The following is a 27,223-nucleotide window of genomic DNA, read 5'->3' as shown; positions in this document are numbered from 1 at the left end:
ATTTATGTCATACAGGCAGTTAAGATGCATCTGATCTACGTGAAATAATATCAAATTACTGCACAGCGTTGATAAAACTTGGAATTTTCAATTGATGTCCTACAGAGCGTTGAGCGTAGGGCAAAGTCAAAACACTCCAGGGCGTTTATACAGCACGGAAATTTTGATGGATTTTCTACAAGGCGTAAAGATGCTCCAGATCTTGCAAAGATATGTGTGGAATATAGTAAAATTAATCTAGGGCGTTGAAAAAATTTGAAAATTTCGATTGATGTCCTACAGAGCGTCAAGATGCGCCTGATATACAAAATAAGGCCAAATAACTACAGGGCGTTGATATAGATAAGAAATTTCGATTGATTTTCTACAAGGCATAAAGATGCTCCCGATCTTGCAAAGATCTGTGTGGAATAACGTCAAGCTATTCCAGGGCGTTGATACAGCTTGATCGATTGATGTCATACAGTGCGTAGAGTTGCACCTGATCTACATAGATCAGTAGTAAAGTAAAAATACTCCATGGCGTTGATGTCTTCAGACCACTAAGATGCACTCGATCTATTTAGAATAAAGTCAAACTACTCCAGGGCGTTAATATAGCTTATAATTATTAAATGATATCCTACATGCAACTGATCTAATTAAGACAAGGTCAAATCACTCCAGGGCGTTGATATAGCTTGACAATTTCGATTGATGTTACACAGGGCGTTTAGTTGCATCTAATCTACATGCAACAAAGTTAAATTAATTCAGGTCGATGATACAGCTTGAATTTTCAACTGATTTCCCAAAGGGCGTTAAGAAAAAAAAAACAGAGAAAGCTTCTTAGTCGTCGACTAAGCGCGACTAAGCAGGACGACAGGGCTGCTCCCCCGTGGTAGTAAAAGAGTTGAATGTTTCATATCGAAATAGTTATTTATGCAACAAGGTGCAAAATGATGATTTTTTCAGCACGAGTTGTACATTTATATTTCACATCAGAATCCCTCACAGTCAACTAACTTCTGCTTCTACGATTCGAATCCGAGTCCATTCGGTTCGTCAAACGGATGTAGAATGAGAACCTAGTTGACAAAGTCATTGAGAAATTCACAACACTTGAATAAATTACGTATGGATGCAATCCGACGTCATTTTGATAATTCCCAAAACAGTGCTGAACAATGCTACTTTTCGATACTGATATTAGTGCTGAAAAGTAGCACTTTCCAGCACTGTTTTTTTCGGTAGGAAATGTCGGCTGTTATGTTGTCCATTTTCTTGATAAAAAGTAGGCTGATTTGCAACGGAATTGCAAACATATTTTTTACAATGCTTACTGTTTCCAAATTAATTCTATAGAGGTATCAGATATCGACGACGCTTTTAAGATTAATTTTTGGATCCTCGCCATGGACCTCAATTTTTTGCTGAAACTTTGTTTATTTTATGGGAACCTAACTATAAATAACAAATTCGGGACTTAACTACAATTGTGGGATATCTTGGGCGTTAACAAGTTAATGTGATTATGAAACGAAGCCAAACCTCGAATTTTCAAGAGAACAAATCTATAGAATCTGACAACCGTTCGCGCTGAAAATTTAATCGATTGGTAGCTTATTGATGATGATTTCAGCTCAGTGCGCTGTTCGGTTCTATAGATTGGTGCTCTTGAAAACTTTCTCTTCATGTAGTTAAATGAAACTAAGGAGCAACTTCGATTTTTGATAGTTTTCAAAAAACTAAGCGAACCAGTCGACACAAAACTTAAGAGTTTTCTATATTTCAGTAAAATCTGCGAAGGTCCCCTCTCGTTTCTCTGGTGCAAATCTGACAGACAAACTCGAGACTATGTATTATTTTCCCAAAGTATCTCTAGTATGCTTCCAATCCTACTCAAACCCTTTCAACTGATACAAAAGCAACAAAAGTCCAATAAATCCATGCCTTCACATTCAACCCACTGTTTGGACCCGAAGAGTGTCGGCATAATCGTTTGCAAGTTCATTTTGGGATTTACTTCACTCTGTCCCAAGAGGGTCCCAAGAGTGAGAGAGAGACACAACTTATTCAATTCCACCGCAGAAGGTAACACTTCCAAGGTATTCCTGGAACGAGGCGACAGACACGGTTGTGTAGGATTCAAGAGCGTCAGCGCACCTTGTCGAGGTCACTGATGGGCGTTTGAATGGGTCGTCCGTCGCTCGTTTTGTATTTCCCACGAAGCATAGCCGCCAGTCAGTGACAACCTCCAGCTGCTATCAAACCAACATGATTTATAGCATCTCGCACCTGCTACGGGATTCGTCGCGATCGTCATCAATTGGTCACCTGCCCCACCGGTCATGCTAATTTGGCCGACTTTAGCGAAAAAGAGCCACCTTTTTTGATTAACATTTCAAATGCTTTACTGCGATCGTCACCACCGAAGAGGTGACGTCTTCCGTGCAGAAACTTGCGTCAATCGAGCTATATCGATTGATCGATCTACAAAGAGTGAGATCGAGGACGCCACGACGACGGGTCTAGATTGCGAATTACCGAATCGCGATCGATCGGATCGAATCTACGTAGGAAGATCCCCGGCGCAAAAATTGGGGCATCAAAGGCTTTTGGAAGTGATCGCATGGTGCTCCATCAACCGGACTAGTAGGCCATGAGGAAGTACAGTTTGAACACTTTTGATGACGCGCGCGCGCTTTGGACGGAGCCTACTGCGACGACATAAATGTCATCGTTGTCCTCTTCCAGATTCAGTAAGCGACCGGGTGCACAGAGAAGTAACATCAACAATTTTATGGCTCAAATTTCTAAAGTTTCAATGGACTGTTGTCCTTTTTTTAAGATTAGAAAATCTTAGTGGTAAACGCTCAGGTATTCAGCAGGTCGAGGATCTTTTCGTAAAGCAAATTTTCTCGGCTTCCCAGGGCATGTAGTATCTTCATACCATGTGATTAATTCACATAGAAATTTTTCAGTTAACTATGGAAAAGCTCAAAAGAACACTAAGCTGCGAAGCAAACTTTTTCACAGTTAGGACGTAACTCCAGAAAGAAGAAGAAGCATGTCTTCAAGTATCTCAGAAAAAAGCGTGTAAAAATTCTCAAAATATCTCGACTTATGGCCAAGAATTTCATACAGTTACTCCTCTGCGCGGAGACGACTATGACGCCGACGACGAAAGCCGTTACACAATTTCTCAAATTGGACATGGTACTCGCTCTAATAGGAATAAATCAAGTTTTGCAGCTCTCTGCTCGAGATTGATCGCGCCTTCCGTCGCCAAACCAAAGACCAGAAACCGGGGGACGCTTTGGTTAGATATGGGTGCCGCGATATGGCGAACGAGTAGTGCGCACTCAATCTTGTTAAAAAGGTAGTTGTTGTAATACGCAGGCAATCAGCGGTCGGCATGGATGTAGCCAAAGAGGGGAGGAAACGATTTTGTTAAATCAGAAATCTTTACCTCGCCTCCGCATATCAGTATCTTGATATATCTACCGGATGACGGGTTCAAGTCGGGTAATATCTACCAATGTCGGACCAATGTCAGGTTGACATCGGGTTAAATTTGGGTATGTGTCGGGTCGGTGACCGAACGTAATTGGATCGATGTCGAGTAAAGGAGGGACACCTGATAGAAATCCTGCAAGAAAGCTCTACAAGAATATCAAAGTAAAATTCTGAGGAGTTCTTTTAAAAATTCCTTTGAGAAATCTTTTGGAGAACTCTCTGCTGAATGCCTGAAGAAATTTATAGTGTTACGTTTCATGTAAAAGTTTAGAACAAAAATTTTGTATGAATTGATGAATCATTTCGGCTGACTACACCCATGTCAGTCGGTCATCGTCGTTTATACACCAAGTTGTGGTAATTTTGCGGTTTCCCGAGAGACCGAGAAAGTCGAACCCCATCAAGCAGGACCAAATTGCATATTTTTATCTAATTTGTTGCAAATTACATGCTGTCAGAGCAGAAACAGCCGGACCAGCCTCAGCAATGATGGATGAGTTTGTTGTGCTTTTCCTCTTAGTTTTTTTTTTGAGGTTAGGAACTGCTTTGGAATCGACTCGGGAAGGGCCAAAAACGGAAGGCGAATCCCATTAAGCGATCGTTAAAACATCGTCCAATTACAATTCCGATGCGATGGCTGGATAATTAAGGGAAGATATATGACATAAGTAGCTGTCATATGGGGCTACCACCATTAATGGGTCCCACTCTGGACACACGCAGCCCCATCCGTAGACGAAGAAGAAGAATCGCTTTTAAGGGCAACGCGGTGCAAGTTCAATTTGGCATAATTAAATGCAATTGGTACGACAACTGGCATAACTCGACGGCACAGGATGATTGATACGTCATAAAAAGGGTGGGCAGCGATGGGAGATGTGAGATGACCCGAGTCGAATGTTTTGCCGGACTATGATGTCACGATGAACAATTGTTATATGATTTTCTTTCAATGTCCTACAGAATTACCCGCCACTAAAAAAAATAATTAAAAAATCGGAGCAAGATTAGTTCACATTGCGTAGAATTCAGAGCACAATAAGCTCAGTATTTTGAGCAAAATTTGCGCAATAATTTGAGCAAAATTTGTTCAATAATTTGAGCAAAATTTGTTGAATAATTTGAGCAAAATTTACTTAGCATGCTGAGTAGATTTTGAATCAAATCTCGACCATGTTTTACAATCCTCAAAAGCATTTGCTTTGAATCGCGAACAAAACCTGTTTAAAAATTCCAATAGTTTGCTCCACATGCCGAACAGGATTTACTCATGATAATAATCAGAACATTTAATGAATTCTGAGCAGCATTTCAGAATGTATCGCATGATATTTTACCCTAAGCGGGGTTTTCTCAGAATCCCAACGTGGAGCATATTTCTGAGCCAGATTTGCTCAGAACTTACTTGAACGGATTTGTGAGCAGGATGAGCTCCGAGCTCAGAGCTATTTGCTCATAATTTTGAATAATCTTAGAGCATAGCTTCCTAAACTGTGGGTCGTTGTGAGCTGTTCTCTGGTGGGTCGCGAAAAATGTATCTAATTTCATATATTCTCCAGCTTTTGGATTCTCTCCTCGATTTTAAACAATTACTCTCATTTATTAAATTTAACAAATTGATTAAATAATTGCCCAAGTAATCATGGAGCATTATATCATTGCTTTTTTAAAGCAGCTGCATTGCGTAAGCCTACCATTAAAGTAGTTTAAAAGTAGAAAAAGGCCCCGATATAGTCGAACTAATGCAAGAATGTTTATAAAGCAACCAAGCAATTCATAAAGTAATATTAGTGCATTGATACATTTGTAATGTAGCGTTAATGTTCTTTTGCTTGACAACTCTTGTAATTTGTCGAATAAATGCAATGTGGCATCAGTAATGTTGATATGCAATAGAATACGTGCAATATTATAATGCTTGGTGTTACTTGGGTGATTAGGCATTAGGTTAGTTGGAATTAAAAGCCTCTCTTATGTTTAATGGAAATTGAAGCTGAAACATCGATTGAAAGACGAATTCCAAGATATTTCAGAAAAGTGAATTGTCATCAATGGAATCACTAGCTGTTTCATTTTGCTGAATTTGATTGAGATGAATATTTCAAAGCTTCAGTCGATGAACTTGACCATTTTTAGGCATAAGCATATGATTGACTGAGTTTCCCAGCTCGTCAAAATGTAGCAAAATATTCTTGAAAACTATCGACAATGAAAATAAAAATAGATTTTAGTGTAAAGAGCTGCTTCTTTGGCAGGTAAAACAGATGAATATGTAAACCTATACCGTGATTATGTACAGTATTTGTCCTGTAATACAAATTGCTCTGATTCTTCATTAAAATCTTTTTAAATAAATGAGCGATCATCTGATTGCAAGATGATATATCATTTATGACATTCAGAGACGAACCAGCTCAGGGCTGAAAGTCTCTATAATAAAGCAAAAAAAAAAAAAAAAAAAAAAAAAAAAAAAAAAAAAAAAAAAAAAAAAAAAAAAAAAAAAAAAAAAAAAAAAAAAATTTATGACATTCAAATGGCATGCTCCTTTTATCACCAATTTTTTAGACCACTATCATGGATTGGAAGCTGGCTCAGGGGTAATATGCCTGCTTTCTGATCGAAATGACGAGAGTTTATTCCCTGATGTTACCATTTTCTAGTTTTCTTCATAATTTCGTTCAGCAGTTCTGCAGATCATTTGATGTTTTCTTACAAAATGATCAACGATTGGGATACGGTTTAATTTCACTGATAATCTGAGAAATAATCTACCCAAGTAACCCATTGCTCGCTAATTGGTTCCTTTGAGCTTATAGGGCTAATTTATCTTCTAATATAGGGACTGCAATATCTATAATAGCACTATTTTAGCACGCAGAGCAAATTAAAGCGCTATTTAGGTAGTTACTTGGTTAACCTACAAAATTAATTTCTTAGTGATTTCCTCCTAGTGGGCCGCGAGGAAGACGCGTAATGCCAAGGTGGGTCGGGCACTCAAAAAGTTTGGGAACCTATGTCTTAGAGCACAGTTACAAAATAGCTCAGAATTTGAACACATTTGCTGATAATTTTGAGTATGAGTTGCTTAGAATGCTGAGCAGAACTTGCAGAGAACTCTAAGCAGATTTCGCTTAGGATATTGAAGATGTTTGCTCTAAATTCTCAACAGGAATAGCTAAGAATAGGAATCTTCTTAATAAACATTTTGGTGAAATAAGAATTGGATAAATTACTCTTATACGTCTTACAGCTGAATTAATCTTTTATTCAGCTACTAAATTAGTTTGAGTTAGATATTCAATCAAGCATGAGCAAGATTTGCTCAGTATTCAGAAATCTGAGCCAGGTTAGCTCTAACTTTGAGTGGATTTGCACATAGCCCTGAAAAGCAATTGCTCAGAATTCTAAGTAAGATTTTCTCACAATTTTGAGCCGGATTCCTTAAGAATCGAGAATTCTGAGCTCGGATTACTCAGAATTCGAGCAGCTAAAAATATTTTGGCGGAATAAGAATTGAGCAAACCACTCTCAATCATGTTACAGCTGAATAGTCTTTAATAATGCCTCTAAAGTCATTGGGGTTTGTAATAAATTCAATCAAGCCGGAGGAAGATTGACTCATAACGCTGAGAAGCAATTACTCAGAACTCTGAGCAACACGTTCTCCAATTCTGAGCCATATTTGTTTAGAATCCAGAATTCTGATTTGTTCAGAAATTTTGACTTTGCTCAGAGTGGCTGAGCAAGATTTTTTGAAAACTCATAACTTAAAACGATTTGTTTAAATTTGATTTTTTTTCCTAGTCCCATGAGCACGGTTTTTTTTTCAGAATTAACTCAAAAATCGAAACAGGATTTGCTTTGTATCCAGAGAATGGTTTGCTTAACTCCTATTCTTGAGCAATGCACAATGGGCTTAACCGACAATTTAGTAGGACAGAAGTGTTTTCTCTGGTCTCGTTTATTTTTGACGTGGAGAATATTGAGTGAAGCAACGATACTATCGAAGAATGCTACGTTTACTCTAGTAACTAACTTATTAGTTAAAAACAACACTTTTATGTTATTCTTCCGCAAACCATTGTGTAATACAGACGTTATTATTAAACCGTTATCAAACTGTTGTTTGAATACCTTATTCTACCAAAAGGCTATGGGCCCCGGATTGATGAGAGCGTTGGAGAATTGAAAATCCCCAATCTTTGAAATGGCCGAAACAAAGGTGACTGCACGGGTAGAAATCAAAATCCAAAAACAAGATTATGACTCATGATATCATGATTTCAGAGTGAGTTCAGCTTATGGAAATACACCATGATTTGTACTCATGATATCATGAGTCAAATTGCCGTAACGCAACACACGCGTTATGTTGTTGTTGTGGATTGCTCGAAATCATGAATCACATTCCTAAAATCATGAGCCGCGCATCCGTTCATGATCGACAACATAAAAAAATAAAAAGCTAGACAGAGATTCGAACCAAGAACGTCCGGATTGAGAGTGCCGTATCATAGGCAGTATCTATTTATTACGTAACGCTCAAATTGAAAATTTTAGACCCCCTCCCCCCGTCCGTAACGCTTTTTGTATGAATTATTTTAAATTTTTAATATGAGCCGTAACCAGGGCCGTCCATTTTCAGTTTATTGAAAGCATTTTCAGTCCCCAACTGACTCACTCAAGCTTTCCTTTCAATTGATACTCTACTGTTTCGTTTCAATCCGACAAACCTTTCCTTTCATCGCAGCAAGCGTAGTCTTTCATTTCTTTCTTGCTGCTTGTGCATCGCGCGTCATAAATCATACCCTCACCGCAGACAGCTGGTCTTTCAATCGATAGTCTCTAACTGTAGGAGCTGATGAATTCAAATGAACGACGTGGTGGCCCGCATAGTTTCTTTATCCTTATTTATTACCTAACAAGTTACATACATTACTATTGCAAAAAATAGGTGAAATTGAATTTGAAACATTTTGATAGATTTCAATGAAATCAAATGAAATGAAGTTCTTAATCTTTCATTTCACCTTTCTTGTTCGCTGCTTTCAATCAGGTATCGAAACGAATGAGTGTGGAAAGAAGAACGAAGCGACGCAGTTCGTCACCATCGAGACGACAAAACCAAGCCTTCGTGTTTCACAAAATGCTTTCGAAAATGCACAGCCCTGGTCGTAACGCTTGAGTCTACTCCCCCCTCCCCCTAGAACGTTACGTAATTTATGTACGGAGCCATACCACACTACTACTTCATTCTATCGGAATTAGGGTGAACGAAACGAATGAAATTATGCAATGCACCCCGTTTAGTGTTGTCAGCCTGGATGTCACGCTTATGAGGAATCATGATTATGGCTCCAGGAACCATGATTTGTGGTCCTTATATCATGACCTAAACAAATTATGAATTTCATGACTTGTAAATCATGATTTGGGAATCAGATTTTTTCCCGTGTGTGGAGAAGCTGTATGAGACGAACTACGCTGTTTGGAAGTTCCGTATGGTATTGCTGCTAATAAAGGAGGAGATGTTTTCGATCGTAACTGACGAACTACCTGAAGAACGGAATGCAGCTTGGAAAATCAAAGACGGAAAAGCTCGGGCGTTGATTGGTCCGCTTTGGACAACTGCCAGTTGGTACACGTCATGCAGTCCACCACGGCCAAGGAAATGTAGGATTCACTTAAGAAATACCATGAAAGGACCACTTTTTCCACGAAGGTGCATGTTCTGCGGAAGCTGATAACGACTAGATTGTCGGAAGGCGGAAATGTTCCGGAGCATCTGGCGAACATGATCACGTTGGTCAACAAGTAGAACGCGATGGGTGAGAAGTTCAAAGACCATTGGATTGCTGCAATGATTCTCACAAGTCCGCTGAAGTTCTACGATGTTCTTGTAACCACGCTGGAAAGTCGTCCTGAAGAGGGACTAACACTTGACTATGTGACTGGTAAGCTAGTGGATGGCTGGCGTCGGAGAACGGTGACGGGTGGAAAACCGAAATTTTTCTAAGCTAAGAAGAAAGTGTGCCACTATTGTCATGAACAAGGCCACTTCAGGCGCGAATGTAAGTTACTTCAAGGAAAGGAGGTTGAACCCAAGAAGAAAAACAATCACCACATTAACATGGCTCCATCAAATTCACGAGAAGCTTGTTTCGGCGTTGAAGATGAAGATCATGGTACAGAAGATCAGAATCTATGGTACATATGACACACAATTCCAAGATTATCGTTCGACTGGATGCGAATCGGAAGCACAGCATTAGTCTCGCTAATGGAAATCAAATTAGAAGCGTGTGGCGTTGAAAGCGGTCAAATTTTGCGAAAGATGGCAAGGGAATTGGTACGAAAGTTACGTTGAAAAAAGTTTATCATGTACCGAAGCTCAAGTCGAATATGCTGTCGATAAGCAAGGTCACAGACGATGGGTACGTAGTAATTTTTTAGAAGCATTGCTGTAAGATCATCAAGAACAATGAAGTAATCGTGACTGGCACTCGCAATTGAAATTTGTACCACTTGGATTCATTACCATCTCACCGAGTAATATCAATGAAAGACATTCACGCAAAGCAATGTCTGCATCTTTGGCAACGAAGACTCGGGCATCGTGATTTGTAAGTTATCAAGTTGCTCGAAGTAATCTCGTAAGCGGAATCCTGTTGAAAGAGTGTGATGTTGACAACATGTGCGGAGTTTGTTTCGGAAGAAAAAGGAGCCATTCAAAGCTCCCCAAACACTCGGATACTAGAACTCATGCAATCGGTGATTTGATACACACGGATCTCGTTGGACCAATGGAAACAACAACGCCAAGCGGAAACCGTTACTACATGGTATTACTGGATGATTTTAGTCGCTTCTGCATCGTGTATTTGCTGAAATGTAAGGAAGAAGTTTCAAAGAAGATGCGATATTATGTTAATCTGTTGTACAATAAATACAGGTACAAACCAAATATAATACGTTCTGACTGAGGAGGAGAATTCTGTAGCAGCTGAATGAATGAAATCATTCATTAGGTAACTGCACCATATTGCCCACAGCAGAATGGGAAAGCAGAAAGGAAAAATCATTTTTTGAACGAGATGCTGAAATGTCTTTTGGCTGAATCCGGACGATACTGGGGTGAAGCAGTACTAACCGCCAATTATTTACAGAACCTGCTGCAGTCGTCTCCAACGAATATAACACCATTCGAAGTTTGGCCCGGAAAGAGACCTAAGGCGCCATCCACAAATTACGTAACGTTCGAAGGGAGGGGGGAGTGTTTGAAGGCTTAAGCGTTACGATCCATACAAAATCAAAAAAATAATCCATACAAAAAGCGTTACAGAAGGGGGGGGGGAGGGGGTCAGAAATTTGCAATTTAAGCGTTACGTAATAAATGGATGCTGCCTAACTACTCTCATTTGCGTGTTTTTGGAAGTGAAGTGAACATGTGCATATACCTAAAGAGAAGAGGAAGAAATTGGACAAGAAAGCTGAGAAACTACTGTTCGTTGGATATGCTGAAGGAAGAAAAGCCTGCCTGTTTCTAGACCCAAGCAACAACAGCGTTGTAAGAAGTCTAAGACTTCTTACAACCAGGGCTGTGCATTTTCGAAAACATTTTGTGAAACACGAAGGCTTGGTTGTGTCGTCTCGATGGTGACGAACAACTGCGTCACTTCGTTTTTTGTTCCACACTCATTCGTTTCGTTATCCGAATTGAAAGCAACGAACAAGAAAGGTGAAATGAAAGAGTAAGGATTTCGTTTCATTTAATTTCATTGAAATCTATCAAAATGTTTCAAATTGCATTTTACCTATTTTTTGCAGTGTAATTATGTAACTTGTTGAGTAATTAATTAAGATAGAGATACTATACGGGCCACCACGTCGTTCATTTGTAAGACCGATTGAAAGACCGCTCGCTGTGGTGAGGCTCCGATTTATGACGCGCGACGCATAAGCAGCACGAAAGAGATGAGAGACTACGCTTGCTGCGATGAAAGGAAAGGTTCGTCGGATTGAAACGAAACAGTAGAGTTTCAACTGAAAGGCAAGCTTGAGTCAATCAGTTGGGGACTGAAAATGCTTTCAATGAAATGAAAATGTACGGCCCTGGAAGTCTAGATGCCTAGTTTCTTGAAAATAAAAAAAAAAAAACTCAATGAAGAAGTATGCTACATGAAATGTAAGCCGAACGAGTTCATAGTAGATTTCGAAAACAATGATTGCGATCCAAATGACGAGCAAGATGACGATGTGGAATTCGAAAACGGCGATTATAGTTTTAAGAGTTTATCAGGAAGAGGAGAACAGATGAATGAAAGCTATTCGTATGTCAAAGATCCAGATGTTATTCAAAAATCGGCTAAGAGACCAACACGTGCAACAAAGGGAATACCTCCGGAGAGACTGAACCATGAAGCTTTCCTGGCTAGAAGTTTGGCAGATCTTAATGATCCGATAAGTTTGGAAGATGCGTTAGATTCACCGGAAGATGCTCAATGGCAGGCCGCCATGCTAGATGAACTGGAATCACATTGAGAGAACGGCATATAGGAATTAGCGCTTTCACCCAAAGGAGGCAAATTTATAGGCTGTAAATGGATGTGTCGAAGAAAACTCAAAGCGCGTTTAGTTGCCCAGGGGTTTACTCAACGTTATGGTAAAGATTGTCAAGAAATATTCGCATCAGTCATGAAAAATGCAACCCTGAAGACATTTTAGACTGTATCAAGGAAACGTAGATTAATACTCGAACAGCTGGATGTCAAGACTGCATATTTATATGGAGCGTTGCAAGAGGAAATATACATGCGGCAACCACCTGGCCTCGCCACGAAGGATCAAGAGCATCTAGTTTACAGATGACCGAGGATCATATATGGACTTGAACAATCTGCAAGATGTTGGAACCAGCATCTTCGTGATGTTCTGATGAAAACTGGTTTTCAACAGAGCGAGACAACATAATCGTTGAAGCGAAAACTGAAGCTGAGATTCAAGTTGCATACTCATTTGAAGACATTTTTCAAACTGACTGATCTCGGAGGCATGTCGTATTTCCTTGGATTAGAGATACAACGAGAAGATGGCAATTTCAGTTTATCGCTGAAAGGATACATCAAGAGACTTGCGGAAAAGTTTGGTATGCACAATGCCTGTGGATACTGGGTTCATCAAAGCTGCGAATGCAACCAGAGTTTTAGAAAGCAAATCAAATTCTCGAAGATGGATTGGAGCGATTCTCTACATAGCAACTAGCGCTAGACCGGACATTACTGTGTGTGCCTCGATTCTTTGGAGAAAAGCTACTGCACCTACAGAAGCTGACTGGATAGCCGCCAAAAGAGTGGTGAGAAATGTTTTAGTAACCAAGAATTTCAAACTACGTTATGGACAGCCGAGTGAACTATTAGTCTATTCCGAATTACGGTCACACAGTTTTCGCAGCAAAAGTTGCCTATGTATGGCCTTTTGAGTGTCGCTAGAAGACAAATTTTATCAACTCCACGAGTTATGGGTATCTAATGATTTCAGAGTGTGCCACCTCATAATTTGATAACTACGAACTTCCAATGTTCAACAAAAAGAGTATAATTACTTCCTATTAATACAACTCTTTGGAAGACCCCATCCACTTAGTACTGAAAACAAAAAAGTTGAACAAAAAAAACCGTTTTTTGGGCCACCCTAAGTTAAAACTTTCAGAACCAATTTACTAAGCTCAAGCGAAGAGTTAGATCAAAAGTGTCTTCGATAAAGTTGTTCAAAATAATAATTTCTAAAAGTTAGCAGAAGAGCGCAGCCATAAATTTCATCAAACAAAAAAATTTGATTCAAAATTAACCCCTAAATAATGATAACCCTATTCATGTTTTTATCAATTACGAACCACTTCTCTTAAGACATCATACGTCTAAAATCAACGATAACATAGAAAACACTTTTTTCTTATCAACTACCGAAAAGCTAAACATTACATATAATTTGCAATTGGATTAGATGGACAAATTGATGTGAAGATTTGCGAAAAAGTTACACGTCTTCTCAGTGAGAATCGAACTCACGACTCCCCGATCTCTAGTTGGGGCGCGTTACCACTACGCCATGAGAGGACTCATGAACGCAGAAGTTAACCTGAATTCGATTTCAGCTCAATAATCACGTGGTCCTTTTTCGCAAAGTGCACCTCTTTCGGAAGAATCAGATGCCCATCCGAACACAACGCTTTCTATATATATTCATTATTGAAAACAAGTACTTTTTTCTTGTTAAAATGTTGATTCGGATCATTGTACAGTATATGCACTGAATCTTAAGCAAGATTTGCACAAAATTCTAAGTTGGAACAAAGTTCAGATCTGTAGTCGCTCGAAACAAATCAGGAGAAGAAATCAATAATAATATTGTTCAGAATTTCCGAAAGCTTAAACTTGTGAGACAAAATTGATCAAAATTTAGAGTAATACTGCTCAAAACCATAAACAAAATTTCTTTAAAATGTAATCAGAAGACTCTCGAAATAATACTCTTATAGTATTTAGCATTATAAGCTGATAATTCTAAAAGCAATACTTTATCAAGAATCTTTGGCATGGTTAGATCAGAACTTTGAGCGGAGTTTGATCAGGGTTTTAAGCTTTTTTTCTTTCTGATAGCATGAAAACGACTTGCACAAATTTCTGAACAAAACTTTCCTGGGCGGCCTTCACTGATAATTTCGAAAATCCACCCAGAACTCAAGGTAGGGATTTCCAGTATTCCTAGCATAGTTTACTTGAGCAGGATTTGCGAAGAACCTCCATTTTTATTTTTACAATTTTAAGCTAGGTTCGTAGGCTAGGTTGGGTAGGAAGTGTGAAGAATTCTGTGCAAGATTTGCTCCAGAATCTGAGCAGAAATTGCTCACTATCGTTGGTTTTTTTCGCAGCCTTGTATTAAGGTTGTTCAGTACCCAGAATAAATTGCTCGTCAAGCTTGTTTCAGGACTGCTTTAAAACCATTATAAAACTAGAACAGTTAATGATGCCATATGAAGGTGTCCTTATCAGGAAAAACAATATTTTTTGTAAACGCTGATGATAAGAACTCTTGATTTTTATACTTCAAATGAATAAATTTGTCATCAATTCAACACTCAAATAAAATCCAGGTTTTATTATGGTTTTATAACTAGCTTAAAACTAAAATCTGATCAGTAATACCGTAATAAAACTTACTTTTTGCTAAAGAACTCTTGACCGTAGTAGAATCTGACAATAAGAATGAATATCAAAAAAAATGATTTGATTGCTTCGGCGATGGATGGAAATATTGGTGAGCGCTTTCTGTTATTATTATTTTATAATCTTTGATTCCATTGCACATTTACCAAACGAAATAAGATCATTCTTTATGACTCGGGCACCTCACCGATCGAACGAACAACAACCCGGAGAAAACCCCATAAATCAAGCCCAGATTACTGCCCGGTATGGATCACCAACTTCGTGAAAAACTTTTTTCCCCTTATCACCAACTACTGTTTCTCCAATCCCAATTCCTCATTCGGCCCGGGTACAGTTAATTTGTCCCCCCAGTGTGAAGAAACACTTGTTTCAAGTTTCCATATTCGATCGATCGATCGGTTTGGACGACCGACCGATCGATCGATCCATCGGTTGGTTGCCGAGGGAGCCCAAGATTTATTGCGGCACTAAAAGTCCGCATATTTGGAATGTTGAAAGGGTGATCGGATCCACATTTGGACGGGATGGGGTTGTTAGCGATCGTCTCTGTTGGGGTGGATCGTAGAAGGAGGGGGAGGGGCCAAGACGATGCAAGTCGCATACAAGTGCTTTCACACGTGAGTTGGAGAGAAGTAGTTACCGAGGAGAGCAACGTTGTAATCTTTAAACTACTCATTAGAAGTCCAATTTAGGATCGAGACGATAAGGAAAGGGACAAGTATATGTTAGACGGGAAGACTTTGGCAAAGTTAACAATTTTGTTCGAGGTTACGTTACTGTTGGATTATTATTGTTATTGAAATAAATACCTCTGAATAATAACAGATTTAAATGGAACGATCTCACCATCAAATGAAGTGAAGCATTGAAGGACGATTTAATATCAAAATCAAATCCAAATCCAATTAAAATTCTCTGGAAAATAATAGAGTAAAATGGAATGATCTCACCATCTACCAAAGTGTAGCATTGAATGGTGATTAAAAATTTAAAAAAAAATGGAATGATCTCACCATCAAACAAAATGGAGCATAGAAGAATAATAATCAAACAAAACCCAATCCAAATCCAATCCAAATCCAATCCAAATCCAATCCAAATCCAATCCAAATCCAATCCAAATCCAATCCAAATCCAATCCAAATCCAATCCAAATCCAATCCAAATCCAATCCAAATCCAATCCAAATCCAATCCAAATCCAATCCAATCCAATCCAATCCAAATCCAATCCAAATCCAATCCAAATCCAATCCAAATCCAATCCAAATCCAATCCAAATCCAATCCAATCCAAATCCAATCCAAATCCAATCCAAATCCAATCCAAATCCAATCCAAATCCAATCCAAATCCAATCCAAATCCAATCCAATCCAAATCCAATCCAAATCCAATCCAAATCCAATCCAAATCCAATCCAAATCCAATCCAAATCCAATCCAAATCCAATCCAAATCCAATCCAAATCCAATCCAAATCCAATCCAAATCCAATCCAAATCCAATCCAAATCCAATCCAAATCCAATCCAAATCCAATCCAAATCCAATCCAAATCCAATCCAAATCCAATCCAAATCCAATCCAAATCCAATCCAAAATCCAATCCAAATCCAATCCAAATCCAATCCAAATCCAATCCAAATCCAATCCAAATCCAATCCAATCCAATCCAAATCCAATCCAAATCCAATCCAAATCCAATCCAAATCCAATCCAAATCCAATCCAAATCCAATCCAAATCCAATCCAAATCCAATCCAAATCCAATCCAAATCCAATCCAAATCCAATCCAAATCCAATCCAAATCCAATCCAAATCCAATCCAAATCCAATCCAAATCCAATCCAAATCCAATCCAAATCCAATCCAAATCCAATCCAAATCCAATCCAAATCCAATCCAATCCAATCCAAATCCAATCCAAATCCAATCCAAATCCAATCCAAATCCAATCCAAATCCAATCCAAATCCAATCCAAATCCAATCCAAATCCAATCCAAATCCAATCCAAATCCAATCCAAATCCAATCCAAATCCAATCCAAATCCAATCCAAATCCAATCCAAATCCAATCCAAATCCAATCCAAATCCAATCCAAATCCAATCCAAATCCAATCCAAATCCAATCCAAATCCAATCCAAATCCAATCCAAATCCAATCCAAATCCAATCCAAATCCAATCCAAATCCAATCCAAATCCAATCCAAATCCAATCCAAATCCAATCCAAATCCAATCCAATCCAAATCCAATCCAAATCCAATCCAAATCCAATCCAAATCCATCCAATCCAATCCAAATCCAATCCAAATCCAATCCAAATCCAATCCAAATCCAATCCAAATCCAATCCAAATCCAATCCAAATCCAATCCAAATCCAATCCAAATCCAATCCAAATCCAATCCAATCCAATCCAATCCAAATCCAATCCAAATCCAATCCAAATCCAATCCAAATCCAATCCATCCAAATCCAATCCAAATCCAATCCAAATCCAATCCAAATCCAATCCAAATCCAATCCAAATCCAAATCCAATCCAAATCCAATCCAAATCCAATCCAAATCCAATCCAAATCCAATCCAAATCCAATCCAAATCCAATCCAATCCAATCCAAATCCAATCCAAATCCAATCCAAATCCAATCCAAATCCAATCCAAATCCAATCCAAATCCAATCCAAATCCAATCCAAATCCAATCCAAATCCAATCCAAATCCAATCCAAATCCAATCCAAATCCAATCCAAATCCAATCCAATCCAAATCCAATCCAAATCCAATCCAATCCAATCCAAATCCAATCCAAATCCAATCCAAATCCAATCCAAATCCAATCCAAATCCAATCCAAATCCAATCCAAATCCAATCCAAATCCAATCCAAATCCAATCCAAATCCAATCCAAATCCAATCCAAATCCAATCCAAATCCAATCCAAATCCAATCCAAATCCAATCCAAATCCAATCCAAATCCAATCCAAATCCAATTCCAAATCCAATCCAAATCCAATCCAAATCCAATCCAAATCCAATCCAAATCCAATCCCAAATCCAATCCAAATCCATCCAATCCAATCCAAATCCAATCCAAATCCAATCCAAATCCAATCCAAATCCAATCCAAATCCAATCCAATCCAATCCAAATCCAATCCAAATCCAATCCAATCCAAATCCAATCCAAATCCAATCCAAATCCAATCCAAATCCAATCCAAATCCAATCCAAATCCAATCCAAATCCAATCCAAATCCAATCCAAATCCAATCCAATCCAATCCAAATCCAATCCAAATCCAATCCAAATCCAATCCAAATCCAATCCAAATCCAATCCAAATCCAATCCAAATCCAATCCAAATCCAATCCAAATCCAATCCAAATCCAATCCAAATCCAATCCAAATCCAATCCAAATCCAATCCAAATCCAATCCAAATCCAATCCAAATCCAATCCAAATCCAATCCAAATCCAATCCAAATCCAATCCAAATCCAATCCAAATCCAATCCAAATCCAATCCAAATCCAATCCAAATCCAATCCAAATCCAATCCAAATCCAATCCAAATCCAATCCAAATCCAATCCAAATCCAATCCAAATCCAATCCAAATCCAATCCAAATCCAATCCAAATCCAATCCAAATCCAATCCAAATCCAATCCAAATCCAATCCAAATCCAATCCAAATCCAATCCAAATCCAATCCAAATCCAATCCAAATCCAATCCAAATCCAATCCAAATCCAATCCAAATCCAATCCAAATCCAATCCAAATCCAATCCAAATCCAATCCAAATCCAATCCAAATCCAATCCAAATCCAATCCAAATCCAATCCAAATCCAATCCAAATCCAATCCAAATCCAATCCAAATCCAATCCAAATCCAATCCAAATCCAATCCAAATCCAATCCAAATCCAATCCAAATCCAATCCAAATCCAATCCAAATCCAATCCAAATCCAATCCAAATCCAATCCAAATCCAATCCAAATCCAATCCAAATCCAATCCAAATCCAATCCAAATCCAATCCAAATCCAATCCAAATCCAATCCAAATCCAATCCAAATCCAATCCAAATCCAATCCAAATCCAATCCAATCCATCCAAATCCAATCCAAATCCAATCCAAATCCAATCCAAATCCAATCCAATCCAAATCCAATCCAAATCCAATCCAAATCCAATCCAATCCAAATCCAATCCAAATCCAATCCAAATCCAATCCAAATCCAATCCAAATCCAATCCAAATCCAATCCAAATCCAATCCAAATCCAATCCAAATCCAATCCAAATCCAATCCAAATCCAATCCAAATCCAATCCAAATCCAATCCAAATCCAATCCAAATCCAATCCAAATCCAATCCAAATCCAATCTAAATCCAATCCAAAGTCGTCACCGATCTGCGATCGCGTATTTTCTTAATGTTTAATGGAAGAAATATCCCACCATTAGACAAACGATCGTGAATCAGTTTTCCCAAGAATCTAACGCAATTCAGTCGCACAATGACCACCAGTGAATCACATCATATAATGCAGAGCATCGCAGAGCACATGTTCGTCGTTCCGGTATGATGTATCACAATCAAAGTGCAATTGCAACCTCGCAATCGTCGATCTCTCCCTCTCATCGGTGCGATCATCCTGAAAGAACGATCATTCCAGTCGTCCAGTGTCGATGTCGCGGTCAATTAAGAGACCCCGTTACACTGACGAAGCTATCTAACGAAACCCCGATCGCCCATTTCCACAGAAGAGAATCATCGTCTCGAAGAATCGTGTTGAGGATCATTAGGTGACAAGTGAGTGAAGTCATTTCCGCGCGCGCCACATGAGTTGTGGTGATTCCCGTTGTTGTTCTGGACGCGAAGACGACGACGACGACAACGACTTCAGTTGACAGTGAGTGCCGGATCGGTACGGATCGCGTAGTTGATCATCCGAGAGAAGCAGCGCTTGAGTGAGACAGAAAACGAAGAAAACAAAAAGTGAAGTGACGCTGCGAAGAATGCCTATTTGTACGCTCCCGACGGTCAGGATCTACGAGGACTTTGACAAGATCAGTGCCAAGGAGGTGTATTTTACCGAGGCCGGGGACAAGATCACGGTGAAGCTTCTGCACTTTCCCAACTTGAGTCCGGAAGAGCAGGAACATCTACAGAACATGTCCGATAGCGACGTGAGTGGTGGAGGAGGTCCGGGACTTCCGTTGGAGGAACGCCAGAAGGCTCGGAAGAAGTCTACGGGTCGGAAGCTGAGTGCGGAACAGCGTAGATCGAGTGGTAACTTGCGGAGGAACTCCAAAGAGGACATCAGCGGAGATGTCCACGGTGTGGCATCCCGAGTGCATCCGTATCACCACTATGGACATCATCATCATCATTACAATCATCATCATAGCCATCATCAGGTTCGGACGCCGCTGGTTCAGCATCCGTCCGGAGATTCCAGCAGTGGTTCATCAACGCCGGCCACTCCCCTGCGCTATCGGCTGCATCGATCGCCTTCGCCACGTCTGGGCTCGTCCAGCTTGTGTCCGGGGTACGAGCAGTATCAAATGTCCCTGCTGGAAGTGCCACTGCCTCGGGATTACGGGGATGCGTCCAGCGATGACTTGAGCTCCGAGTGGGACTCGGACGTTCCGGACCGAAGCGAGCAGGGAACGAAGGTAAGTGCAACACTCTGATTCGGAGCATATTTTCTACGTGAAGCATCAAGCTAGTGATCGTTAGGGTGTCCCATTTGCGCTGGTTTTGTGATATGAAACTCGACATCTCCCTAACTTGATGGTCCCTTCAATATCGAGTTATGAAGAATTGACTGTAATCCATTCTAGGATTGAGCACTAGGACTTCTCGAACATTGTTTGTATTTATCTGGGACACCCTAGTAAGCGTGAGCAATTGAGCAAGCCTACGCCTACGTTCCCATCAGGGCCAATTAGCGAGGCGTGAGGCGGAGCAATGTGTGGATAATTATCGCGTTCACGCGGTGATGGATGATCACTTGGCTTGCAAATCTCGCAAATTGGAAGCGATGAACAAGCAGATTTTTGCGCGGACTAAATTCCTTCAATTTGCGTTCTAGCTAATCGCTGTTGGGTAATGTTTTACTTACAAACGATGGAATGTGATTTGAAAGTTTTTGATGAAAATGTTCAAACGATAGATGTTTCTAAAACAAGCCTATTAGTGGTTGTTCCCTAACGGAAATCATTACTATAGCGAGATAATTGCTCAATGATCACTCGATCCACCGCACCCTTCTATATCTAATTGTTAGCGTTGTCAACCGTGTACACGACGATCCCCTTCAATCGATCGGACTCGAGCTACAGCCAACTCTCCATAAGTGAAGGACCATCGGGTTAGAGAGATTTCGAGTTATGAAAAACAAAATCAGTGCAACTGCGGTTCAACAGACCATCGAGGGAGCAATGCAAACCTACTTTTTCTATGATTTCATAGTCGGCTCATGTCAATATCGAATCATGGAACAGAAACGCATTGACAAGCTTTTGATGAGACGATCATAGTAGCCATGAAATTTTGTTTTCAGTATGGTTCCTCGATAGAGTTATGAAACATCAACTCATGGAGGTTTCACTGTACAACTCGCCAGCGAGATATGGAAGATCGAGTTATGGAAAGTAGACTGTATTGGCTGAAGTTTCAAGTCCAAGGCAATTACAACGTCACCGATAGATCACTCTCGCTCCACTGTTCCAACAGTGACGTTTGTTGTTTCCCTGGAAACATCCCACCGCCTGAAAGTCTAATCACGGTGACGTTGAACTTTGATGATTAGTCTTAATTGTGACGTGTTTGATGACGACGATCGTTGAGCAAACACGATTGAATGATGAGTTGAGTTGAAATAGATCCGGCACGAGTCAATCAAAGGCGCTCGATTTGTTTAGAATTTGAAGGTTTTTACCGCTGGTAATCTCGTATCAGTCCGATCTTTACTCAATTTTCTTGCCTTATGGGATAGTAATACATTTATGAGCAGATTACGACAGCACTTAATAAACTTGCACGATTCAATCTGATTTGAACTTTCCATTCGCAGTATCATCTTAATCAATTTGAACCGATCTAACTCAATACACAACTCATTACCAACTAAGTGTATTTTTAGATGTACACATGAGCCTTAGTTGCTTGATGGTATCGGGTAACTTTCCTAATCTACCATCATTACCACAGCTCAATCAATTTTGGTCGAATCGTTTGCATGAGGCACGAACCGCATAAAATGTCTTATCACTATGGTGACGCGATGCATTTTAAAAATTTCATTCATATCTCTCATGCAGCCAAAGCTACATGAGCCATTCAATCATAAAGAGAATGAGGCAAAGTAGGCCGTTATTAGAATCTGTTAGTATCATCGGACAATTTTGCTTTCTCTATTCAATTAGGGTAGATCTAGGACAGGACGTGACAGCTCAACTAAGACTGCCCCGTTGTTTTTCAGTCGATAATCTTGACGATACAAAAGCCAGTGTTACCAGTATCATTTTTAAGTAAATCTGGTGAACATATTCAAATATCAAGGTTCATAATTTTGTTGTTTCTTGCACGCTTCATTCATACAGTGCAATAGAGGATGCTAGCTTATTTAAAAATCAGGTTTATATTCAAAACCGGCAAGAATTTTAGAGAAAATTGACACAATTTCCATTATTTTGCTTTCATTTATGTATTTTTTAATTATTTTTGCATTGTAAGAGCACATGCGGTAAACTTAACATCGAATATAAATGGATTTAAAACAAAAATATGTCATGAAATTTTCCAAACTTTTGAAAAAAACTCTAACTTGAAACTAGCAACACGGCCAGGCTAGCAACAAAGTGCCCTGTTGTAATCCAACTCAGCGATGTGAATGTAGGCCTTTGCCAAACCGACCAATGAGAAGTGGTCTTTTTTGACAGGCAATTGGTTTCATTTTTGTACTTTGACCTGACACGTCTTGTCTTAGGGGTAGATGTTCCAAAAGTATTACAGTGTTGAGATAGTGCCCAAGATCTATATTATTTTATGTAATCGCTCAAAAACTACAAAACGTCTCATTTTTTTTGTAACAGAGTGTGTTATAAAATAAGCTAACAAGGTGGTAAAATAACAAATAATAAAAGAAAATAAAACCGACTGTAACGAATTAATAATAGATATTGGTACGATTATTTCGGCATTATAACACATTTAGCACATTGCACTATGGTCCAGGAATCAGTTTTACGCGGAAAGACGCATTTTGAGCTTTAAAACGAAAAATTAGACAAAAACGGTCTTCTACAAAGTTGTTTGTATTAGTTGAGCCCTTTGTTTGGTTTTATTGAAAATTAGGGTGGACCACAATTTCATAGAAATTATGTAATTAACTTTCTTATTTGTAGAAATTATATTATACATGCTTTAGCAAAGTTGTAGACCATTCAATTTCAAGCAACTTTGCCAAAACAAGTTTTTTTGTATCTCTTAAATTGACCGATTTAGAGCTTTTTTCCTACGGTGACATAGGGTGGTCCGAACAAAACTGGTTTTCTGGCTCTAGAGTTTTCAATTCAAATTTCCATCAAAGTAGTCTAAGAAATACTTTTAGAGCTTTGAAAAATGCGTAATTTGGTGAGTGAAGGAACTCGCTATCTCCTTCCGTTTAGGAGTTATTGTTGTTTTTCTCTCAAAAACATGCCTACTTTGATAATGAATATCTCTGATTGGGGCAAACATAAAAAATATTTTTTGACGGCGTTCAAAAGACAAAATAAAATTCTATATTATATCAAAAAATTACAGATGTGTTAGTTTTGTAACTCTAATAAAATGCCTTGAAAAACAAAGGATTTTAAGCAGAAAAACTTCAATAACTTTTGAACTAAAATAGATATCATCAATATTTTTGCATGAAAATTTGCGTTTTGTTAAGTTCTAAAAGTCGTTTCTTGACGACTTTGACGAGAAAATAATATTAAAAAAACTAGAGTTGAAAAACTTATTTTTGTTGGACCACCCTGCGATGATTAGGAAAAAATGTCTAGATTGGTCAAATTTTGAGCTACAGAAAAACTTGTTTTGGCAAAGTTGATCAAAATTTCAAGTTCTACCGCTTTGCCAAAGAGCATATACCAGTATTTTTGCTAATAAAAAAGGTGATTATATAATATGTGTGATATTGTGGATCACCCTAGTTTCAAATGACACAGTATGTAAGCTTACATTTTTAGAAACAATTTTGTAGAAGATTATTTTTGTCTAAATTTTCATTTTCATGCTCAAAATGCAAAAAAAAAACAAAGAAATACATAGGGACGTTCCGATATTGCGAAGTATCGATATTTGAATCGATACGATTATCGAATCAAAGTATCGATACCACCGATATATTGATTCAAAATATCGATATATCGGCATATCATATGATATATTTAAACCGAGAAAAATTCACGATTATTGCTATTTTGGCCGACATTAAAATAAATGTCTTCTGAGGATCGCAGTAGGCGTTGCCGCGAACGGTCGTGTTTTGTTTTCCTGCCACACTTTTTTTGTGCTCTCTTTTTTCGCGATTTTGCCGATGATTTGCCTGGTGCTACACCATCCGGATTGTATTTCGGATGTGAATATTGAAAAAAAAACCTCGATATAGAATAGTGAAAAAAATATCAGCGCGTTTCGTGTGATCAAAGACTACTTCAATGTGATGGTTTAAGACCGGTTCTAGTTGGTTTTGCTAATGAATTTCCACGTGGTTTTTTTTTTGTTGCTGTGTTGATAATTTGGCTGACAGTATGGACCGATGCACGAGTTCACTATTTGACATTTGAGCGGTGCCGTGTTATTTACGTGACCATGACAACGAGTGAATTCGGCACCGCTCAAACGTCAAATTAGTGAACTCGTGCATTGGTCCATACTACGCCACCGGATGGTTTCAACAATAAAAAAAACACATTATTGTGATAATTGTGAAAAATGCGTGAAAGTAGGAGTAAAAAAATGTGGTCTAGAAATGACAAGTGGTAAGTGCGTCACAAGGAGAAGAAAATGCATACCAAATTAGTTGCTGATTTGATTTGGTGACAACGCCGCCTTGGATGAATTTTGGTGAGAATGTTCTGATTATATAGTTATTTCTCGAAAACTTATTCAAACAGACTCAAGTCAAAAAAATATACAAACTTATTTTTTCGATTCTACGTGATTCGCAGACAAAATTCTACACATTTTGCTGTAAACCAACTCGATTTTTTACTTTTAGAACGTTTACTTTCTGGATTTACAAAACGACGAAAGTAAGATTTTCAACTTTCGCTACCTAACCACTACTTTCGCCGCTCTGCTGTATGGAGAGACAAAGTGATTTAACCACGAATCGAAACAAAACACTACTTGAGTCGATTTTACACTGGTACAAAAACGCCGAAAGTAACTGAATAAATTGGCTTATCATTTTGGAATCAAATTTTTGTGGGAAATAACAGGAACTTCCTAGTTTTTGAATGCGAGCTTATTGTATGCAAAATTTAAACAATGTACACGGCAAAAAATGTCAAAAAGGTGATTCATTTTAAAACAGTTTTAGAAGACAGGTTGTGATTCTTCTGAATTAATTTTCTTAAAACCGTATGGAAATTACTTACGTCGGTTTGAAAAAGTAATCGAGATTTGTACTTGAACATTAAATACGCGCCAGTTTCAAAGTAACCATTTTTGAAACCGGAAGTGTGTATGCATTATCATTATCCATTTGATAACGGTAATGCATACATGCGGGGCTCGTTGTAAGTGAAAGTGACTTCTGAATGGACGTGTCTCTCCAGCCATTCTGAAATGGGTCACCGGATCTGCAATAGGGCTATCACCTTCTAACTCCCGGACTGAAGCTTTTTGCAAAAACGGAGTACCAAAGCAGTTTTGCTGAAAACTTTTTTCCATAATACCACTGCCGGACAGTGGGGGTTAGATGGATTATACACACACACACATTAAAATAAATGTCTTCCGTTTAGATACTTTTCAGTAAAATTTGAACTAAGATGCTTATTTAAATACAAAACAAATAATAATATATAGAGAAAACTCTACAATTTTTTTTTATTTCTTTATTAGTATCATTCCAAACATTACATTCAGTTCTTATATCTAGGTGTTCTGTGTTATTACACAACACTATCATCCTAATTTGGTAAAACAAATTTAAGATTCTATTAAAGTTTTGTTAACAACATATTACATTTCATTTGCCATAGCAGTTCAGATTTATAAAAACCCTACAATTGTTTTCCACTTATGAGATGGTGTAAGTGTTCAGTCAATTATCATTTCCTATCCCTTAGCTTTCACAAGGATGTGTCACCGTCAATTTATGACTACCAGAAGATGCGTCAATTTCGTCTAAGAGGCAGACTTGTTCCAAAACTTTGTCTATGATAAAGGGCGGGAACCCTCATACAGCCGTCTAGAACTGTACCACAATTGTTTTCTATATAAACTTAGTGACATAAGTTAGTAATCAAATACCGTAAAACGGGGTAACTTTGATAGTTTTTTCGAAGAAAACTTCAATGTTTATGCATTCTGTTTCAAAGAATTAAAATTTATATTTTTAAAACAAGTACTGACATCCTAGCTATCGATTGCACTTGATAGATTGCCAAAAGATTTATTCCGAATGGATATATTATTTTTCATATAATCGAAAGTCGGTTTTCTGTTTTGGGGTAACTTTGATAGTTGAACAAAATTGAATGAATTACGGAACATTTGTAGGGCGTAGCATACCTCTGGGCGTTCAACGCTATATGGAAATTTCTGACTTAGATTACAAAAATGGTCCCAGTTTGTGGAAATGGTTTTCTCTAAGAGATTTAACACCGAATTCATGTTCTACTATAGCTAGGCTGTCAAGGATAAATGACGAACTCATTATGACTTCATCAAATAGTGATCGTAGAACAGATTGTTTGTAAGCGTTGCAAAAGTGCTAAAATCTTATAAATTATTAATATTTGCGTATAAATCCTCAAATGCACTTGATTCCAACGAAAATAACTTTGACATAAAGTGTCATACTAATACTCTTTACTTTTGCATTCGATTTGCTTAACTGAAGCTTCGCTATTTCGTTTATTATGTTGTGGGTCTCGCATTATCAAAGTTACCCGCATTATCAAAGTTACCCCGTTTTACGGTACTATTTTTCCATAGCCCAAGTTTGGAGATCTGTATCTCAGCGATAAGTTGTAATTGGTTGGTGTGGTATTCTGTAAGTTTATGTAACTTTTGAAAATGAACAAGTTTGCCGAACAATCTAACCAACTAACCATTTTTGAATTAAATTAAAAAAATTCTTAGTTACTTACTTTTTTCTTTGAAAAACCATCTGTAACTCTTTGGAAAATGTCTAGAATTTAATAATATCAGTATACACTAAACTTCAGGTTATTTGTAGTTCGCCATCCAAATTT

At 38.3% G+C, this 27,223-nt stretch overlaps 1 protein-coding gene across 5 annotated transcripts in view; it reads left to right on the top strand.

The window, feature by feature from the left end:
- Positions 1–27,223, top strand: part of LOC5577433 (inositol-trisphosphate 3-kinase A) — a 583,345-nt gene that overhangs the window by 514,192 nt on the left and 41,930 nt on the right. For 3 of the 5 annotated variants that reach the window (XM_021850563.1, XM_021850562.1, XM_021850564.1), the window contains one exon: positions 19,502–20,416. The exons of the other annotated variants lie outside the window; for them this stretch is intronic. In XM_021850563.1, the coding sequence (XP_021706255.1) occupies positions 19,757–20,416 (660 nt within the window). In that variant the 5' untranslated portion in view covers positions 19,502–19,756. The remainder of the gene's footprint in view (positions 1–19,501; positions 20,417–27,223) is intronic. 5 annotated transcript variants of the gene reach the window in all.

Source organism: Aedes aegypti, chromosome 3 (assembly GCF_002204515.2).
Source record: "Aedes aegypti strain LVP_AGWG chromosome 3, AaegL5.0 Primary Assembly, whole genome shotgun sequence".
Lineage (NCBI taxonomy): Eukaryota > Metazoa > Arthropoda > Insecta > Diptera > Culicidae > Aedes > Aedes aegypti.
Note: the sequence above shows the minus strand (reverse complement) of the source record. Positions and strands in the feature narration are given on the sequence as shown.